Consider the following 18,707-nt stretch of genomic DNA (forward strand, 5'->3'; position numbering starts at 1 on the left):
GGGAACTTTCTCCAGACTGATTTCTTTACAGTGCCAGGAGGGCTCCTCCAGCCAAAAGCAACAAGCAGTACATTTGCGAACACGGTGTCTTTTTACTGTCTTAAGCTTTTCACCACAACTAGCTAATCTACGGCTCTTAAGATAAATTGGGTAATTTCTTCTGAAACTTCAAGTCTTAATAAGCACTTCTACCTTCCACTGATTAATGGGAAACTTAATGCATTCATTCATTTCATTTGAAGTCGTATTGTATGCTACTTACAGTAGTAGCTGACTGAACATCATCTCGTCTAATATTGTCCTCTCTACATGCAGATAAACACAGTCTGTTTTCAGCCGATTGTTTCATTTTTGTGAAAGCGGAGAACTGTCAGACAGACAGTCTGCTGTTTGAGGTTTGTGTGCAAATGGGTCAAACTAAGCCGGCCCAGGTTTTCAGCGAGGCTCCAGCTAACACACATGTAGAGAATAAGAGTTATGGTTTTTCCCTGGCTAAAGCGGGCCAAAGCATGGTATCAATTATGTTTTTTTTAATGTTTGGAGACAGTGTGGAAAATGCGGAAATTCAATGCTTTGAAATGGATTCGTTACAGGCATAAAATACGACCAATTTTCTGTTTTATTCCAACAAAGTCAAACATGGAGACCCCCTTTGTGATATCAGATTGACAAATTATGGAGCTAAGCAACCCTCTTTGTTGACAACTCAAATCAGCTGGAGCACTGAATGATGTCAAGCACATGCAAATTAGTGAGACAGAACAACTTAAACCTGCTGTTGTCTCATGAAGGGAAACAAATGGCTTTCTAAGAGGTGGGGAGAAGCCAAGATGATGTGACCTCAGACATGCCAAAAAAAAGGTGAAGTCACAAACAAACACTGAATGATTAAGAAAAAAAACACAAGTAATACTCACTTTTTTTAAATAGAGATTGTTTAGCATGAGGGAATATGATGTTTGCATGCATCACGTACATTTTATTTACATCATCTGAACAAACTGTTTGCGTCCCCGAAGGGTTCAGATTAAAAACCTCCCATATCTACTGCTTCACTGGGAATCGGAGCACTTTTGCTTCACCTTAGACATTTATCTAAAACACAATTACAATGTCATCAAATCCTTCAAATTGATCAAGACCTTTTCATATGTTTTAATCACTTCAGATGTTTTCATTCTAATACATCAAGGAATACCATCAAAGAGGTATTTGATCAGTGCCAAGTTCATTCTGCAGCTTCACAACAAACACATTGTCATAAATTGGGGCGAGTTTAAAAGGCCGCTTCAAATATAGATGATTTTTTATTTGTACTTTTTTTAAGCTAATTGATAATAATAACTATTTATGAAAATATTTTTGGCTTTGTGCCGACATCTTTTGCACAGTATTGTACACCTGAAGAGATCCATTTTTGTGATTGTCAGCTGACATTAACTGAAAGTAAAGACCCATCTGGTCGGTTATAGAAATTTAATGAAAAACAATATTCGCAAACTTTGAAGGATAAGCCTGGAATTATCCAGGATCTTTCTGATTGTCCCATTCTTCTAAATAAATAATACTTTGGAGCGTCTCAAGTTTATTGGTTTCTATTTCACAAATGCATAGTTTATTCATATTCATAGGTCAATTACCAAACAGCTATGCATTGTCGTTTTTAGCAAGCAAACTCCAACAGAGGTAGATTGTAAATGTTTTAGGGACTATTTTCAGCCAGAGACTAATACACATTTGGTGTGTTATTGAGTAAGTAAGGTAACAGTCGGTGAGAGTGCCAGTGGGATCAACTTCAAATAAACTAAAAAGGGCTCAAGGAAGGAACATGACACCCAATGAAACAGTGTGCCTCAGTCAAGTGTTTTTATTAGTTTTTGGAAAACAATGGAGGTCTCTTGTACAGAGAAATGAGATGTATCAGTCTTTAGCTGCACAGACAATACTTTTTTTATTTATTGGATTTGATATAACACACTGCCAGCCTTAGCCCTAAAATCTAAATTATTATTACATAGTGACGACTGCTCATGTTAATCATTCAATTTGAAAGGGATAATAGATTCCAGGACTGTTTGAATTTTAGTTTTGAGATCTGAAACCAAATTGTTCAATGAACTCTTTGATTTACAAAATCAAGAAAAGATTACAGATCTTTTTAAAGCATTGCATACTACAAGTATTTTCCTCCCTAAAAACAGATCAATGCCATTCGAGATAACATTATTGAATCCTGCCGTACCTTCCCTCCAGGCGTTCCAGGACGACCAGGATTTCCATGTGGGCCAGGAGGACCCTGAAAACAGAGACAGACATAATTAAGGAAGATACAGAGTAAAGGTGATCGTGTGTGTCATCAAGCAGACCTTCATCTGAGCAGAAGAAAGGGGGAGTTAGTGCTGTATGTGAGGTATTCACAGATGTATGCACGCTGCAATCATTTCACCCTCTGTTATGGGACAGGTCAGCAGCGCCTCGAGGTCCCCCTGTGTTTGTGTATAGGTGCTCTGTGAGACGTACTGTGCCTCCTGTCGGCCTCGTGTATCTGCCTGTCCAAGTTATGACATATGGATGTGATTTTCTTCATCCTTAAGACTTTTTTACTGCTTTCTGGGGTGCCACAAAGTGAAGGACACTCGTCCATCACATCATCTTCCTCAATCGCTTTGTGCCACAAACTGTAGGTATCTGTGAAATATAACGCACTTCAGTGTGATTTATTGAGCTATCTGTGCCAAATATTTTATGAAAATGGACCATCTCCTGTGAGCCGGACCAGGTGGGTAGACGCACATGGAGCAGGGTGAGACAAAATCAATTTTTTTTCGGGTGGAAGGGAGCATAAATTCAAGCAGTCTGCAGAGAAGAATTGTTTGGAAAATTAAAGCCACAACTTCCTGAGGCATCCAAGTCAAGAGTCTTCAGTTCAATTGCACACCTATGTGGAGTGGGGATGAAATGCTGAGCACGGAAAATCTTCTCCAGCAAAATTGAAAGCACTGAAACATGTTCAGATGGCCTGAACAGGAAGCTACTGTATCTTCGACCCGTTCTTTTGACTTCAGACTTTCCACGGGTTGTAAAGAGAGACCTTTTTCCCCCGAGCTGGCGGTGAAAGTGGGGGATAGGATTACTCTAAGTAAAATAGACGGGGGCCAAGAGGTGTAAGTGTACAGTTGTGTGATCCAGCCGGTCTCTGTTATTTATCTGTGCGGTATTATCACACAGTGGAAAGGAGTCCAACAGCACAGGCAGTTCCACTCTCCTCAAACTGGCCAGAACTCTCTCCTTGAAGGCGCTCGCTGCTGGACATATGGAGACACTTAACAGAAGCTCATCTACAGATTTCCTCCTCCTTCTCTATTCAGACCGTTCCCCCTTTCACTCACTCGATATTAAAACGTATGGAAGCCATTATCTCCAGATAGGCAGCAAAGGGAGGAGGAGAAATGGAGGAATAAGGAGGTCGGGACAGAGTATTACAAATTGCATTTGTGCAGTACATAAGGTAAGGAGGCACGGTGCTGATGACAAGGTGGGTGGGTGATATCCCAGCAGGGACAAGAATAATGGGAAGAATGAGTCACTGCGCCCATCTATCTTCACGTTGGTGAGAGGAAGGATGAAGATCCTCTTTGCCTGACAAGTACAGACCACCAGCAGATAAACACAAACAAGCAGATGAACGTTAAGCAGATACTGAACACACACACACACACACACACACACACACACACACACACACACACACACACACACACACACACACACACAAGGCCTGCAGATGAAGGACACCTGTGTGCGAGAGCTGTGACCAGGTTTACGATGTGGGCCAATAACTTTTACAGGAGTGACGCGTGGAGTGCTACTGTTTTTATAGGCCATTAACCTGGAGCAGACCTGCTGACACCTTCTCTGGACAGCACGCATGGAAACACAAGGTCTGCTGCAATATAATGCATTTTAAAGGACTCGTATTTTACTAAGAGCCAAGAACTTTGGTGCTAACTAAGTGCTAATTGCTTCTATAAGATCTATCAGATTTGTTTTTGATAAATGGCTTAAATGATTAGCTGATTTCATTTTCTTATTGATTTAGTACAAAGTCCTTTTTCTTTGGGGTTTCTGTCCATAAGTCACATTTATGTATTTGAAGGGTAATGCTCTTTTATTTCATAAACTACTGTTGCTGGAGCTGGGAAGATAAAATACATCACCTCCTTTACACCAGTGGTGATGTGTGGTAGGTAGATGCAGCAAATTCTAAGAGTAGCAAATGTATTGGTTATAGTACAATGAAGTTAATAGTCGCGTAATAGATGGAAGATTGAGCAGCATATGCTCAGTTTTACTGTTGATGCTCAGGGTCAATTTATTTCTGACTGTTGCTGGTCTGTTTTCTGAGCTCCCTGCTTAACTTCAACTCTCAATGTGTTCTCTATTAGCTGCAGTACAAGCAGTAGTGGCACACATCTGTGTAACTAATAATGACAGAGAAATTTAATTTAGCCTCTAAGAGACTGTTTATTCATGCCTACACATGTGGTTCATTTCAGAATAATCTAAATTTCACGACCTACATAAATCAGTTGGGTTTTCTGCAACAATCAATCAGTGGTAAAACAGAGCTTCCATTGGTTGAGTCTCCGTCGTGTCCTTCTTTCATATCATATAGTGTCAAGCGTTCTTTAAGCAATTATGTAAATGTTTTTGAAATTCACAGAAACCAAGCATCACATAGTGACAGCACACTGGCAGGTCCGTTTCTCTGCACAAAGCCGTCTTTGATCTGCTCTCAAGGCCCCCCCTCCCCCCCAGGGCCGTGTGAACTCCAGCACTCCGCCGGGCTTACGGCCACGTCGAGGAACATGGACGCTCTCGTGTGAGAGATGCTGTTCGGCGCTAGCAGCGGTGAGACAGCCAGACGTGACACCTCGCTGTCAGAGAGGTAAACACAAAGTGCTGTGTCGTGTCAGCTGCTATACAGTTTTTTCTGATGAGTAACAATATCTACATGTTGACAAATCAATGTTTCATTTTCAGCAATAGCTGTTTGTTTCATTTTGTGTCTCCCTGCAACATTTCATCTGACACGAAAGGAGAAGGTGAAATGAATGAGTTGCTTAAGATTGAAATTGCCCACCGAACATCAAGAAATGCTGAAGAGAATCGATTCATCACACATATCCTCAACTTCCTGAGGCCTTTTAACTTCATAAAGGTAACCGGGGTCCTATATACTGTCTTGAAAAATAAACGGCATTTCCTTTATTTGTGCCTTTCTTTACAGTAAATCTAGAAAATTGTGTCAAAAATCAGTAAGATTAGCCTTTTGAATTTAAACTCCAAAGATTGCTACATCTTGTGGGGCTGTTTTAAAATCAAACATGCAGCTATAACTGAATTCTGTATTCCAGAGTGTGAATTCAACCACATGCAAGTCACACTTGGACTTGTTCCCACTTTAAGTCAGTCACTGTTCTAATAAATATCGTTTTATATATGAAACTACTTCAAGTTTCACCATGGGCTGGGCAATACAAAATCAAATATCATAATATTTTTGATCAAATACCTCAATATTGCGACAATGTTGTGAGAATGACTGTTGGTATATCAGAGTTACAGGATGCAATACCAGTTTATTGTCCAACATAGTTTCAACATGACTTTTTTGACAAGTGGACACAAATTGCGGCAAAAATATACAACTATGTCACCACAAATATAAAATCAAGTGACTGTCACTTCTAATCCAAATGTTTGTTCAGGCTTTGCTAGACCAGAGTCCACTTGTGAGCTCTCTGCAGATCATGTGTGTAGCTGCAAGGTATTTCCTTCTAATCATGTGAACTATCCAGGAAAAGTCTGACAGTTAATGAAAACAGTCAGTAAAAAACCTGAACTGCACTCTGAGTCGCTGTGGCCTGCAGTCGGGTCTCAAGAGCTTGATGATGAATGAACTCTATAGAGGTTGGTGTACAACTGGATAGAGCCACTGAGCTCCAGACAGGGTCTTAAATGCCTTTAATAAGATGGGGACAAAGCCCTCTTTATTCCTTGTTTAAAGAGATTGGGTTCCCACAACCCACCCATGAGGCCCAACTGCAGGGCGCAGTCTCACGGGCTGCAGCAGGTAGCTCACACACAAGCTCTCAGTCGCACAAGTGCTCCAAACTCAGCTGTAGCTCTGCGAAAGAGAAACCAAAACTGGTGTCTCACCACTGAAATGTCAGGTTGAGCTTCTGCTTCATTCATCGTCATACATGGGAGGTGAACAAATAGTTTACTACATACATACACAACCATCAGTGACAGTGTCTCAGAAAGAAATCAGAATACTAAACCATCTCTTGGGACCAATCCTGTCCCAGTGTTTTCTCTCTTCTTATGTTTCTTCTGAAAACAAGGACCTTAAAACAACATCTGCACCTCCTCTGTTTGGTCCCATCAGTTGTAGACCTCCATTGAGCCCCGACATAAGAGACATGCACCAAAGGACTCACATTAGAAATCCTATACACTGGAAGTATTCACTGACGTTACCATAGGACTTGGGCCCAATTCAAGTACAAGCACAGTTTATGTTTGGGATATAAAGTACTTGTTCTGAAAATAAATATCTACTGTATACACTTGCAATAACCTTATTTTTCCTCCATGTCCATCTAACGCCTTCCTTATGTGTTCAATTAATTTCATATTGGCAACCCACAGATTTGTAGATTATGGCTGTTTGCTCTCCAGATTTACAAATGGACCTTGGCAGCAGAGCAGCACAGCTTGAACAAACCCAGAGCCAAAGCAATCTAACGCCTGGCTGAATAATGCTCTGTGATCCTAAGATGTCACAGAATGCTTGATCAAAACACTCAAAGGTCTGCGACATCAGTGTACAGCTGATGGTGTTATCGCCCTTTAATAAAGGCATCGTAGAGATTAGAGTGTAATAAACGTGGAAGATACTGTAGGAGGAGTGGCAAAGAGAAATGGATGAAAAGAGGACGTGTGGGGAGGTAAATGGGGAACGATGTCAGTGGGCCATGCTTACCCGTGGGCCCCGCTTGCCTGGCTTTCCTGGCAATCCTGGGGGTCCTTGAAGGCCCTGAAATGAAAAGATAAAAGGTGTCAGGGGCAGAGAGAAGCAGACCTATAAATATGAAAGAGAGAATAAGGGTGACTATTGCCGTGTCATTTTAAGGGAGTTGTGAACCGTCTTAAATACGAAAGAAATTTAAAAAAAAAAAAACGTTTAAGAAAAATCCCATAAAAGTCATTGAAGCTGGATATTCCAATCAGTAAAAACAGCTTTCTGTTTCCTGACAACACATTGGGTAAAGTTAGCTGAAAGTTGCTAAACTCTCAATCAGTGGGATGTTGGCAGGCATGAGGATGCCTTGTTAGAAGCTAATGCAGCCCTCTCCCTCTGCAGCCAATATTATTTCAGCCCAGAAATCACCACAGTGCAAAGACTGTAAATCTGACTCATTGTACTGGCAGGGAGGTCGGCACTGGATCCAGCCACAGCCAATCATATTAATTATAAGCATCAGCTGGCTTTAAAACAATTTCATCCATGGATTAGCAAAGCTCTGAAAGGTCAGATTTAATGAGGGGTCAATCTGAGGAACCCGAGTTTGCTTGCAATGTGCAGGTTGTTACTTATTTTTCCACAGCTCAATAAATTCCAAGAGGAAAAGGAAAATGGGCCTAAAAAACAGCTCGAGGCAATCCAGCTGAAATTGGGCTACTGCAATAATGTCAGATGTATAGAGCACTTCTGTCTGGCTCGGACGGGGCCACAAGCTATAATTATACTCTTTCAGTCAGCATACACTTTGAAAAGCCAAAAGGCTTTCTGCAACTTTTAGTCTTTAGACTTTAACCATCCGGCTGTCCACACATGGTAAGTAGTCTGAGCAGGAGTCAGAGCTCAGCTCAGCACCAAGCCACTGCTACAAGCTCATGTCTTATACAAATAAAAATGATACATGACTTAAGTTCAACCCTTAACTTGACTTAAAAATATTCAATTCAGAAAGAAGAATTTTTCTATTTCATCTTGTAAAACTTGTTTTTCTTGGTCAGCAGTACACAAGATAGAAAATCAAATTATTTCTGAGTATAACAATGAGGTCAAATCCCAGTGAACAACTTTCAAGGTAACAAACACTGCTGCACATTTCAGAACATCACTCTCAACAGAGAAAAGTAAATATTTACATTAGTGCAAAACAATGTCCCATTTTCTAATCAGAATAGTGGATCAATGCTGGTACTATTTTAGCCAAATTAAAACCTGTAGACCTCAGTATTGAAATCATCTTAAGTTAAGGTAACATGAGGAAGGAGTTTGGCCGAATAAATCACAAAGTCTTACTATAATATTGGCATTCCTTGTGGTATTTATTCTTCACCATAATTAAGATATTCCTCTGATACATGTGAATATATCAGAAGCATTCTAATGTACCAAAAGCTCAGACTCAGAGCCTCTAATCCTCCACTGACGACCATACCTCAACAACTAGCATCACTTCATCAGAATGTAGACTTATGTTGTCCATCATAGAGCTAACACTTTGTCTTTAAAATTTGAAGTATAGTTTGTCAACTTTACTTCTAAAAACAATCCTTCTTTTGTGAGCAAGTGAAACCTTCGAAAACAGCCCACTAACATCAACCTTAATCCCACAGGGGGGGAGGAAAAATATATATATATATATGAAATACAGGGAAATCACTCAGTAGACAAAATGTTACATCAAATGTAGATCATATAACCAGCACACAATCTGTTCAGGCTAAAACATGAGCAAGAAACCCAACGATGTAAATCCTCCGTAAGGAAACCTTCCTTCCACACGCCTCCGCAGTCATTGGTTACTTCTCTCTCAGCGGCCTCAAGGGCTCACAGCTGTGGTTTCCCCTCACTGCCAGAGCAGGAAAGCTTCACTTCAAACATTGTTTCTGGTCAAACATGACCTTACACAAGACACACAAGTCCTTTTAACAATGGAAAAAGTGGGTAACCCGTTTGTGTTCACAAAAGGAGCAGTCTGACAGGAGCACGTGGTCAATATGAATCTATACAGTCCACAGTCAACACTGGTTTAAGAATGCAGAGGCGAAATCGTTTATGTCCAAGATTGTTCACATGTCTCTTCATTCATGTAATCAGCATTTTAACATTGAAGAATTTTAGTAAGCAGCACACAAACTACCATCAACATCCTGATGTCACAAGCTCAATATTTTAATGAATTATGAATTTTAATTTGCCCCTTTCTCTATGAAACTGTAAAGAAATGAAAGACAGAAAAGTCATATTTTGCATTTCCAATCCCTGTGCATGATGCCAACATGTCCTCGAGGACAATCTGTGGCGCTCAATAAAGGAGGATAAAGCACTGCATTCTTATTGCAGGGGCCTTTAGATGTTTACTCTCATGGTTGATTGTGCACAAGTGCTTTATCCCTTTTTACCTTTGACCCAACTTTAAAAGTATCCATTCTCTGAGCAGTCACACTCCCTCTGAGGAATCTTACACCTCATTGCCAGCATCTCCACTAAGACAAATAGTGACTGGCCAGCTATGAACCTGAGGACTTCCACCACTGCTGCCAACATGAAAATTACACAACAATCAGCACCTATGTGGTGTGGGTTGAAAAGCGTCAACACTGTGTGCAAATATGTCATGCATGTCAGGAAATGAGCTATTGAAAGGGATTGTAGAAATTAAGAACAATCCTAATTATTAACAAAAAAAATACACTTCTACCGTCAAATCAGAGAAGATTTCAGAGAAGCAGAACAGTATAGAGACCACAGTTAAAGACTGTATCTATAACAACTGAAATGTCATTTCATCCATGAAATACTGTAAACAACACAACCACAACACCATACTGTAAACTAATCATATAACAAACACTTCTTTGAACACATGCAAAGATGCGTGTACTCATTCATGGATTTCAGGTACAGGTTTGTGTTGTGTTTGTGTGGAGCCACACTCACCGGCGGTCCTGGTTCTCCTTTTTGTCCAGGTGGTCCAGCGAGCAGTGAGAACTGGGTCGGCTCCAGGTCGAATGTTTGGAAGCCATCTGTTGCAGCTGGAGTGACTGGAATGAGCGAGGTGGGTCTGACATCCTGCGCACTGGTCACTTTTGGCTCAGGTTTCTTTAGAGCTACTGTGGTTAGCTGCTTTTTATAGGGAGAGTAGGCGTTTGAAGGAGCCCCCAGTGTGGAGGCAGCGGTGGTCTGGAGGTTTGGCTCCATCTCTGATGGTCCGGTGGAAACAGGTAAATGCATACTTTTCCCAGAAGGTTCTGGAGAGTAAGTATCCCACAACTTTGTGCTCACCCTGGCTTGTGAATTTGGTTTTTGGTTTGGTGGAGTATTACCGAGCCGAAGGGACGTAGTAACAGTTTGAGTTGGAATTTTAGACGGGCTTTCCAACCTCGGATGAACCGGTGGAGAGACGGTCACAGCACCAGGTTGTGGACTGCTCACAGCCTGATACAAAGAGGTTTTGTTCAGCATCACCGAGCGGTCAGTTGCAACAAGGATTGTAGTCCTGGTTTTTCCCCCTGTCAAGGCCAAAGTAGGTGTTTGAGCCTTTCTGGATATCTCCGTCAGTGACAGTGGAGTAATGTGAGTGGCAGTAATGTTTGGGTCTGTGGAAAATAGAGGTAGCAGGGGTGGAAACACGGGCCGATACGTGTCGGCTTCTCTGCAGTGTTTCTTAATGTAATCACAATAGTTATGAGCTGCCTCGGCAGAGGGATAAATGTCAAACTGACAGATGGCACCTTCAAATGGCACCGAGTTGTGGTTCATTTTGCCAAGCAGGAAAGAGCCTTCTGGATCCAGGACTTCCTCCTTTTTGGCATGCAAATCTGCATGTACGCTTTTCTCACCACAAGACGTGTGCAAGAAAACTTGATGGCCTCGAATATCCAAAGCCAGACTATGCCACTGGCCATCATAGACATCATAGTCTAAACTCACAGAGCTCCTCTGCCCCACGTGTACGACGACCTTCCCCGGTACAAACTGCACTCCGAGCTGCACTTTCCTCTTCTTAGACAGAATTGAGAAGAAGAAAGCGCTGTTGATGCGATGAACAGACAGGCTGAGGATCAGGGAGAGATCGCTGGTGTTGTAGGCAGCAGGTATAACAGTGCGCAGCGGCACCTGGATACGAGCCCTCGGGGTGAGGATAACGCCAGACTTGAAGGGGATGATGCCGTTATGCGCGGATCGAGCGCCTGACGTTGACAACCCGCCTGCCCTTCGCCCGTAGAGTCCGAGCTGCTGCAGAACATCCACATCTTCAAAGAAACAGGAGAGAGACACTTAATGCATCTATTTTCTTTTAGGATTTCATCATTTCTAAGCTTATATAACAGAAGAGAACTTGTCTTAACCCAGCATAATTTTTTTTAATGTTTTTTGTTAAGTGAAGAACAAAAAAAGGAATTTACAAAAGGGAATAAAAAAAATAACTATTATGAGATATAACATCAAAACTGAAAAAGTGTGATGCATCTCAATTTATTTGTGCAATTAAGCAATTTAGAGGAAGATATAATATCAATTTGTGTAAGAAAGGCCACACAAGTGCACTGATCTACATCAAAATATGTGCAGCAACATAAGTGATAATTTCAGATGTGTGAAGCAATGCTGGGAGTTCAAAATGTTAGACAGATGGAAAACCTGCAGCAAAACGCAATTTAATAAGACTGCATAACATTTCCAATGTAGGGTCACGCATCAACATTTTCTTGTGGGGATTGCAGCAAATGATGAAGTCATTACATCAGTCTTAATTAGAACAATCTCAGGAAACACAGCCAAACAAGTCCCTGGAAAGGACAGCGGTGAGGTTTTAAGAGGTGTATTACTGTGGAGGCAGAGACTCTCACTTTATCTAGTAATGTCTGCTGATTAAAGATGATCTCTCTGACAGAGCTCATGAAAACATACTGCAGCATTTTCTGCAGCTTTTAACTGCTACTCGCATCTCATGGGAGGAAAATGTGGGTAACATTCACACATGATGGTGCTGTGTGCACTGTATATTGCTCCTAATTGCATCCACACTTTAGTGTCAGAGTTTAATTAAATCCACATTTAAGTATAGCAAGACTTTATTTCAAGAGAATTCTTTACAATAAAAGCACATTCTTGAATCAAAACTGTCTCTCAGCCTTTTTAACTTCTGTCACAGAGATTCCTATTTCCATAGGTGACCACTTATTACATTAGAAAAAGAATAACAAAAAGCATGTTGTTTTGCTGAGCTGACATTATTTTTGTCCTATTTCACAAGAAGTAAAAAAGACAAAAGCATCTTAACCTCAAGTCCTAAAATTGTACTTGATGACCCTGAAATCTAAACTTGTGGGTCTCAACCCCAAAAACCAAGAACCACTGAAACAAGCTCCAAAGTTATTTCAACCTGGATTTTACCTCCAGAAGAACAATACTCAGTTCTGTTAGAAAGTTTAATTCAGTTTTTGGTTCCAGCATCAAAACAGACTGGAAATGTTCCCACTGTCATACTATTATCTATTGTTAGGCAGTGGTGCAAGTTATCAGTAATGTCAAACAAATGTTTTTTGTTGTTTAGATTAGCCAGGTTGGAAAATAAAGAAGAATTTATCATCTCAAACCAATCAGCACATCCTAAACACGCTGCGTTAATCCTCTCGATACGTGCAGAGTGAAGACTGAAAGCTCACATATGCATTTTAAATATTCATCCTTTTCCAGACTAATGCAAAACAAATGTGAGCAAGACTGAAATAAACTACTGGATGATAAATTCTGGCTCAGCAGGAAGAGAAGCAAGTGTAGACAAGTCCTGTTATGAGGAGAAGGGAAGCCCTGCTCAGTGTGTGCAGGCAGCGGGAGGTTAGCCCGACTGAAAAACTCACACATGGAAAAGGAACATCAAACAGAAAGTGCAACAAGAACAAAGACCGTCTTCAGTCAAATTTCTAATACAGCACTGATATGAATTGTTAATACGGTATGAGGAAAGCAAAATTGTTCTTTCATTGTGCGATGTACTTTCAGGGCGTTAAATCTAAGCGGGTAGAAGAGCTGCCTGAGGCTTTTTGTGACCTCCTGATGAGCTGGAAAAAAATAACAAGGAACTGGGTCTAACCAATCCTGGAGACAAGCACTGCTAAAAAACAAGTATATCAGACAACAAAACCTTTCTCAGAAAGCAGGCATCAGCTCGAGCCAACACATCTCCTCTATTAGTTCGCTGTCAATGAGGACTCAGCTGCTTCCTGCAGCTCCTCCACACTAAAAATCTTAGAGACAGGTAGAGACAAATGGATAGTTTAAAGACTAGATAAGACCAGATGAACTACTGTGTTTACAGAAAGATGAGGATGTCTCAAGAAAAAAAGCTGTTCTTAGGAAACAGGGATTAAATTGTTGGCTCCAACGCAGCACATTAAGGCCTCTACTGGCCAGCAGATATTACCAGAGGTCTGGAACAGTTGTCTCAGTTCAACTTGTATTACACCATCTTACATCACAGCTTCTAATATTAACAAGTGTATTCCCAGAATGCATGTCTTTCTTAGGAATTACTAACCATCAGTATTATTCAAATGGTTTGCTTCTTGCCTAAATGGCTTCAAGGTGGAGGTAGAAGTGGGGGCTCAGCCCGTAACCCCAGAGGGGCCAGTTCAATTTCTGGCATTGACAGATGAGCCGTCATCTGGACGATGGTTGGTATTACATCTAAAGTGACAGACTCTACTCGAGGGGATACTGTACTGTGGTGGACCTCGATCAGGAACCCTTCTGAGGAAATGAGGAGGCTATTTATGTGTGTGTAGCTGTGGGAAATGTGCAACAAGACTTAACTTAGGCTTGTGCACACTCGCAGTCACGATTTCTTCTGCTGTCTGATATCAAAATGTAGAATCAGAATTCTGATGAATGCAAAGAAAAGGTAGAAGTACAACAAACCTGCGGGGTTCTTAATACACTGGAGTGAAACCAACATTATGCAAGCAAACGATACAGCAGCCTGTGATTGCACAGTCACTCTCTATATGCATGGCTTCCACTCTACTTAAGAGTTGACAAAACAGTTATATTTTACAAATGATCCAGAACAGTCTGCAGGTTTATGTGCGAGCAAAACTACTCCTAAAGTGAAACCTGTCAAAGCAAAACACAAATTTGAAGTGTTGTTAGGATCTGAAAGTCTGTAAATTAACACATCCTCACATATAAAAATCTGCGTCTCCAGACACGCAGCAGTAATCACAGGAAGAGAATATCATCTGATGAAGGCACAATCACAAAGAAATTGCCAGGAAATGTTATCAGAGCGAAGCGGCTTACTTTATCAAAAGGCATGAAACTGAGAAGTGTTCTGATTGAACTGAACATCTGGCAGATTTTGATTGACAGCTAAATCAGGCAACATGCTCATAAGGGGCTGTATGTTGCATCTAGAGAGCTGACTGCAACAGACATCAGCTGTAACAGCTGAGTGTGAGTCAGAGTAAGAAAATGAGCAAGGAAGGCTTTAAGAAGAGCGGCTGACAGGTCATGTAACACCTTTATTAAGTCACCAGAGACAGTTATGAGGCTTGTAGAGGCTTAGAGACACAAGAACTGAACTGCTCCATCCTTTGAAAGGTGCAGCAGGTCATTTCCAATGAAATAAAGATGTATTTAAACAAAATAAATGTCTGAAAAATATGTGTTCAATGAGAGTAGTGCTGTTTTTGTTTGTTCTGACAGTATGGGACACAGTGAAAACTGAATGTGATGTTCGACTTCCTCCAGATTCTCGTCTTATTCTCAAGAACTATGCAATGAGTGTGAAGCTGTAATCTGAAAGGACACCTGCACTTTCCTACTTATCCAGTGTTCAGCACACAACAATCACTTTGAGGGGAAATGGGGGGAAAAGAACAGCCCGTCTGCAATCACAGCTTAGTATTTTTTCCAAGGAATAGTAAACATACTGAATCAAAGTTTTGGACTTAATAAATCAAACTGCACTGCTGAAAAATGTCCAGCAGACCAGGCTGGATGCTGATCGCCTTGCTCATACATAAACATGAGGTAACTTGGACTAGTATGTGCATAATAGGGACGGGATACTTCAACTTTCTTCATCCATTCTAGGTTCACATAATCCTAACCTTACCTTCTGTATTTAAATAGTCTCACTATGATAGAGACACCTGAGACTGTGACTGTAACCTCCAAGACATCAATTTCAACTTCCACTTTCCTGCACTGTTTGTGATGCACTTTGTGATACCTGCCAAACAATGTGTTTGCACGAAAAAGAAAATGGACATTCAAACCCCTCTCTGTCCTTTAAGTTGCTTACCTTGTGCTTGTGCAAGCCTTAGTGAGCAGGTCCAGCAAAGTATAGTCCAAACAATCAGAACTCTCCTAAAAAGAAAGACAAAAAGGTGGGGAAAGAGAATTTGGCAGATAGTCAAGGTGCACGTAATCTTTATAATTTACAATTCCTGAATCTCTCACACAAGGTTATCCATACCATTATAAGGTTTAGGTGCAGCACACAAGCAGTTTCCGGCATCGCTTAAGCCAAATTAATGCAAAATTATTGTGGAAAGCATCATAATTAACTAAATATCTAAGATCCCAGATCTTTTGTTGTAGTTGTTGCCCAGTGGACTTCTTCAGCAAGTTTTTTTTCTCGAAGCTTTTTTGGCTGTTGTTAATTTATAATCTGTTCAAGCTTTTCCAGTTTTTGAAATTGCATATTTTTACTATGAAATACAACATTTTGCCCCAAACCACCTACCAAATGTGTGCACCTAAATCTTCCACAAACTTCGGAAAACTTTGTTGGAGTATGTTTAATTGTTTGCGCTCAAGAAAATGCCAAAAGCAGTGATTCATTCTTATCCAAGGTAACCAGGGCCCTAATTTTCGTAATCTGATCAGAAACGTCCTGTTCTGAAACAAAGAAAAGAAAGATAACGTTTGCATTTCTAAAGCTGTGACAAGTAAGTGGGACTGATTTTTTTTTAATCAACCCATAAATCAAGTGAGTAAATATAGCAACATCTCATTATAAGTTGCAGAACATATCACAAGTGAAAGTTACACGATGTAATGATGAAATTGACATTTTCAAACTCCTGTATATCCATCACAGTAATCAGACCTGCTGCTGCTGATCGTTCAGAGAGTCTAACATCTGTTTCAAGACAAGCTTTGTCTTATCTTAGCTCCTGCTCAGGAGGACTCGGTGAGCGCTCCCACAAGGCTGCCAAACTTAAAAAACACTGCATTAACTTAAAACCTACGATTCCAAGTGATATATATATATATCGTAGACAGTTTGAAAAAAAAAAAAACTAATTTCATGTGCTGCATTTTATCTCTGACATCTGAACTTTTATCTGATACAAAAAGCCTCGCTATGCACTTTTCTGTGTTTGTGAGTTTCATTGATCTAAAAGGTTTTCTCGACACACAAAAGACCATCTAATCCTTCAACTGGAATTAGATCAAGGCTGTTTTCACATGAAAACTGGCATTTATTATCCCACGTCAGGCAGCAAATTGACCACTTTTTCGTGACATTTATATCTTTAGAAATTGATAAAAGGGGCTGTTGATTACTCACACATGGAGCTGATATGGACCTAAAGGTGTTAAATTGCTTCAGATGAGTGTGAATCCAAACTATTGCCAGGATAATGCTGGGTTTTCACATCACAGCTAATGGTTTAGTTAAATGCAGTACATGAAACTGCAGTGCTGTTTTAAGTGGCGCACGCTCAGTGACAAGTGGCGTAATGAGAGCAGTTGCAGGAAATCTTTTGCATTTGTGGTTTTCCACAGAGCCACAGAGAAGCACTGGTCAACCACTGGCACACCGAGTGTTGGTTGAAGGTTTTCAACAACAACAAAAAAAAGTCTTCCTCCCTTTGCTTTTGGTCACACTGCTGTCACATTAAACTGAAACCAAAAATATGGGAGTGCAGTTTGTGACCAAGTCTCTCAAGAGTCCAGAAGGATTTTATGATGCAACATCGTGACTTTTAGATGTCCTCCCATTGGAACATGGACCAACCAGCTGACTGAAGATGCAGAGCAGGGAGGTCAGAAAAAGAGGAGGAGGAGGAGGAGGGGAGGACTGTCTCCTCCTCTCATACATCTCCCTCAAACCAGTCCCAGATAGTTTGGCAGCTCATTCTGATACAAGCTACACAGACACAACTTCATGAACAGCACAGCAGACCAGCTTTCTCTGAACTGTGTGAAGAGCAGAGGAAATGCTTTCCATACGCTTAATCTGCAACCTATTAAAAAGTACTACACCACCTGTTCCATTATCTGCTCGCTTTTTCAAACACAACTTCCAACTTTGTTGTTATTTCTGTGGAAACGTCAACAAACCCTTTAACAAGTGGAAAATATTACTACTTGTATCGATGCTACCAGCGACTAAACAATGTTTTGTCAAATAGACACTAATTCAGACGCAGGCTACGCTCGCGCGCACATTAAGGAGTAATAACTCACAGAAACCGTGAAAGAAAAAGCTCTTGTTTTAGGATTAAAAAAAAAATCTATCGACTTACCCCCCGACTCCAGTGCTTTTGAGTTTGGAGTACGGGGCATTGTCCGGCTCCATAGCGGTTACTTCATTCTTCCTTGGGAGTTTTTACTACAGTCCAGAGGATCAGAGAAACTTGTTTCCATCCCAGGTGTTCCTTGATTGTTCGCGCCGAGGAAGTGAACGCGCAAAACAGCAAAAAGAACAAAAAAACAATCAAACAATGCGATCTTAACCAGCGGTGTAAATACTGCTTTCTGTCATTGTCTTGTCACTTCTTCTCTCTGTAGTCTCCTTCCAGAAGATGACCACCAATTGTGTTGGTTTTTTTTTTTTTTTTTTTTTTTTTTTTTAAAGGACGCTCCGGAGAGCTCCACCTGTGCGCTTCCTATATTTTTTTCCGTCTTCCGTTTGCGCGTTTTCTAAAAAAATAAATATCAAATGAAACGTTGTCCAGCTTTTTTTTTTTCCAAAGAGACCGTTGCAGGACAGGATGACTCCCGCGCGGTTGTGTGTGTGTGTATGTGTCGACTTTCCAAAATGAAAGTTTATTGTGGACTGAGGGAAATCTTGAGAACCAGGAAAGAGGGGGACACACCTCCCTCTGTCGCCCTCAGCTGACATCCAGGGGAACGAGTTCGGAGCTGCGGCGGTGCGGCGCTCCTTCAGCTGTACGGAAGGTGTGTCTTTTCAGAAAGGACCCTCTCAGATTGTATGTGAAACATGATTATGCTGAGCGTGTTGCTGGTCAGACAGTGAAAGAAATTCTGTAGGTTTCATGTGATTGTTAGAAAAGATCAGCAGCTTGTTCCATTAGGAGCATTTGCAGGGCTGCAGCCAAGATTTCAGGGGCAGCTGATTAGTTACCCCCCCACCCCCCATCCCATCCTTCCTTCAACCTCCTGCAGCAATTTTAGACCAAACACCTAAAACAAACCTGTAAAACTTTCTTGTTTGTTAGTTTGTAAATGTTTCATTATTTCCTCAAATTTGACAGAATTGATTTGAACTGATTCAGTTTTATGCATAATCTGTTTCACATTCTTTAAAAAAAATTGTTAATGTTTACTGTAAAGATCACTTTGTGGTCAATTCACAGTT

General features: G+C 40.9%; 1 protein-coding gene across 1 annotated transcript in view; it reads right to left on the reverse strand.

Moving 5' to 3' along the window:
- The window catches only part of col27a1b (collagen, type XXVII, alpha 1b), a 62,371-nt gene extending 44,220 nt beyond the window's left edge, over nucleotides 1–18,151 (reverse strand). The window contains exons 1-5 of the mRNA XM_069178317.1: nucleotides 17,632–18,151; nucleotides 15,396–15,460; nucleotides 10,025–11,340; nucleotides 7,052–7,105; nucleotides 2,243–2,296 (exon numbers count right to left, since the gene is read on the reverse strand). Of these exons, the coding sequence (XP_069034418.1) occupies nucleotides 2,243–2,296; nucleotides 7,052–7,105; nucleotides 10,025–11,340; nucleotides 15,396–15,460; nucleotides 17,632–17,684 (1,542 nt within the window). The 5' untranslated portion in view covers nucleotides 17,685–18,151. The remainder of the gene's footprint in view (nucleotides 1–2,242; nucleotides 2,297–7,051; nucleotides 7,106–10,024; nucleotides 11,341–15,395; nucleotides 15,461–17,631) is intronic.
- Nucleotides 18,152–18,707: the final 556 nt, after the last annotated feature.

Source organism: Embiotoca jacksoni, unplaced genomic scaffold (assembly GCF_022577435.1).
Source record: "Embiotoca jacksoni isolate LCO1_2020_lvr unplaced genomic scaffold, fEmbJac1.0.p SCAF_8, whole genome shotgun sequence".
Classification (NCBI taxonomy): domain Eukaryota; kingdom Metazoa; phylum Chordata; class Actinopteri; family Embiotocidae; genus Embiotoca; species Embiotoca jacksoni.